The following is a 2743-nucleotide window of genomic DNA, read 5'->3' on the forward strand; positions in this document are numbered from 1 at the left end:
CCTGCCAATAAAATATCATCCATATAATGAATAATGTATAGGAAGGGGTATTTTAAACGCAAAGGGTCAACAGCTTGGGCCACATATTTTTGACACAGGGTAGGACAATTTGCCATGCCCTGAGGGAGGACTTGCCACTGAAAATGGGGTAAGGGCCCAATCTGATTAGTAACGGGGACACTAAAGGCAAACCTCTTAGAATCTTTTGGGTGGAGGGGAATACAGAAGAAGCAGTCCTTAAGGTCAATGACAAGTTTAAAGAATCCATGTGGAATGGCTACTGGAGAGGGGAGGCCAGGTTGTAGGGCTCCCATGGGGACCATAGTTTTGTTAATTTCCTGGAGGTCTTGAAGGAGACGCCACGACCCGCTCTTTTTTTGTATGACAAAAATGGGGGTATTCCATGGGGAGGTAGAGGGCTCGATGTGACCTGCCTCAAGTAGCTCCTGCACAAGCCTTGAAGCAGCGGCCAACTTATGGGATGGAAGGGGCCACTGATCAATCCAGACAGGGGAATCATTTTTTCAAGTTATCTTGTCAGCCTAGAGTGCAGGAAGAGAAGTGGCCCTTATGAAAAATTTTCTTTGAATCCAAGACCATGGCGGTCGTTTTTAGGTACAGGGATAATAGGATCAATACGACCTTGACTATTCTTGCCTAAGCCGTGTCTGGGAAGTAATCCCCGATCCAGCAGCTGATGGGTAACTGTAGGTGAGGGGCTATAAAGGAAGACCCCCATCTGGGAGAGAATGTCTTGACCCCAGAGATTTAGAGGGAGGCCAGGAACAATAAAAGGTTGAACAGTGCCAGAGTGCCCATCAGGGTCCTCCCAGCGGAGAACTCTACTACCCTGAAGGGTATTTGTGGAGACCCCTATGCCCTGGAGATGGGTCAACGAGGGCTGACATGGCCATGCCGAGGGCCAGGAGGTTTGGGACAAGACCGTGGAATTTGCACCAGAATCTAAAATACCATCAAAGGTGTGCCCGTCAAGCTTGTGTTTGAGGCAGGGGCGGTCTTGGGTGAGTTGTTGAGCCCAGAATATTTGAGGAGAAGCAGAGGCAGAAGAGAAAGGCTGATGGGTCAAAGGCAGAGGGAGAGCTCGAGCAAGAACCTGTCCAGGGGATATCAAAAGCGGTCCCTGGGTGGCCAGGGCAAAGAGATGAGGGTTTTTCAAGCGTATAGGGTCAAGGACAGTAGGGTAAATCAGAAGACCAATGAGGGAAGAGGAGGCGCGTCCCAGAACAAGTATGGCCATCTCCGGGGGAGGGTTCCCCCACAAGGTGACAAGTAAGGGGACGGTTCTATCCTCAGGATTCAATACTGTTGAGGAGGTGGCACAGAAGTCCAATCCTGTTGGGACCGAGGATGCGGGGTTTGTGGTGGGGAAGAGGGGAGAGGAGTTAGTGGCGGGGGTAGGCTGGGTGGAGGTGGCTGAATTGGAGCCTGTTGAATCTGTCCTGAGGCAGGCTGAAACATGATTGGTCTGGGGGCCCGGGACTGGCCCCCATAGAAGTTTCCCTGACACGGGGGAAGAGGGTTGACCATGACATCCATTCTTGAATGGCAAGTATTGGCCCAATGACAGCCTCTCCTACAATGAGGGCAGACAGTGTTAGGGGGAGGTCTATCGGGGGAAGAAGGAGGATCTGAAGTGGCAGAGTTTTCAATGCCTCTAGCAGTAGGGTTAGGGCAGTTTCGGGCAAAATAGCCATTCTGTCCACAGTGGAAGCAGGCCTGTGAGCCAGTGGTTGTCCCTACTGCGAGGATGGCCTTGGTAAATTTATCTGTGATAGGATCAACTTCTCTGCACATCTGAATCATCTCATCTAGATCTTTTCCCTTAAATTTACCTCGTAAGTTCGCCTTACAAGCAGAGTTGGCATTCTTGTAGGCAAGCTGTGTAAGAAGTTTGTTATCAGTCTGCCCTGGACCGAGAGATCTCTCGGCCGCCACTAGGAGGCGGGCAACAAAATCGCTGAAAGGTTCTTGGGGCCCTTGCAAGATCTTGGTCATGGGGGAAAGAAGTGCTCCAGCGGAAGAGATGCTCCTCCAGGCTGCAAGGGCAGCAGAGCTAGAGTGAGCCAAAAGGCCGAGGGAGAAAGCACACTGCTTTTCATCTGTGGAGTATTTGCCTTGGCCCAACAATTTGTCTAGGGACCATTTCTGGGCTGTGCGCCACCCCTGTTGATAATTTTTTCGAATGGTGTCTCTGCAACGGTTGAGGACTGACTGAGCTGTGGCAATCCACTCATTAGGTGTCAAGTGGCCGCCCTCTGCCAGATCCTCCAAAAGGGAGAGAGTAAAGGGGGCGTTAGGCCCATAATTACGGACCGCAGAATACAATTTCTCAAGTTTCTTAAATTTTAATCGGTGGAATATGGTGGGAGGGGCATCTTCTCCCCCACTAGATTCAGAATCAGAACTGGCAAGACTCTCCTGACCTCTATTACTAGACCTCTCAGAGTGGACAGAGGGAGCCCACGAGGGAGACCGATCACAGGCGGGGGCATCGGAAGAAGAGTGGGGGTCCCTGGTATCATCTTGTGGGGTGGAGGAGGGAGAGGAGGGGTCAGGATGGGATTGTGAATGAGTAATAGGGAAGGCAAGAGAAGGAGCTGGACCGGGCACTTGGGAAAAATGAGAGGTTAAAAGTGAAAGTCGTTTTTGGAGGCGGACGATCTCTGCAGCGTCAGAAATCTGAGAATGGAGCTGGGCTTTAACTCTACAAAAACAACTTGAA

At 51.0% G+C, this 2743-nt stretch overlaps 2 protein-coding genes across 3 annotated transcripts in view; one reads left to right on the plus strand and one right to left on the minus strand.

Annotated features, from left to right (window-relative positions):
* The window catches only part of Pde4d (phosphodiesterase 4D), a 1511116-nt gene that overhangs the window by 77561 nt on the left and 1430812 nt on the right, over window positions 1-2743 (plus strand). The gene's annotated exons all lie outside the window — the stretch shown is intronic.
* The window catches only part of LOC116083312 (endogenous retrovirus group K member 6 Gag polyprotein-like), a 2188-nt gene continuing 762 nt past the window's right edge, over window positions 1318-2743 (minus strand). Inside the window, exon 2 of the mRNA XM_031360098.1 lies at window positions 1318-2725. Coding sequence (XP_031215958.1) covers window positions 1318-2725 — 1408 coding nt within the window. The remainder of the gene's footprint in view (window positions 2726-2743) is intronic.

The sequence above is a fragment of the Mastomys coucha genome, unplaced genomic scaffold (assembly GCF_008632895.1).
Source record: "Mastomys coucha isolate ucsf_1 unplaced genomic scaffold, UCSF_Mcou_1 pScaffold8, whole genome shotgun sequence".
NCBI classification, from domain to species: domain Eukaryota; kingdom Metazoa; phylum Chordata; class Mammalia; order Rodentia; family Muridae; genus Mastomys; species Mastomys coucha.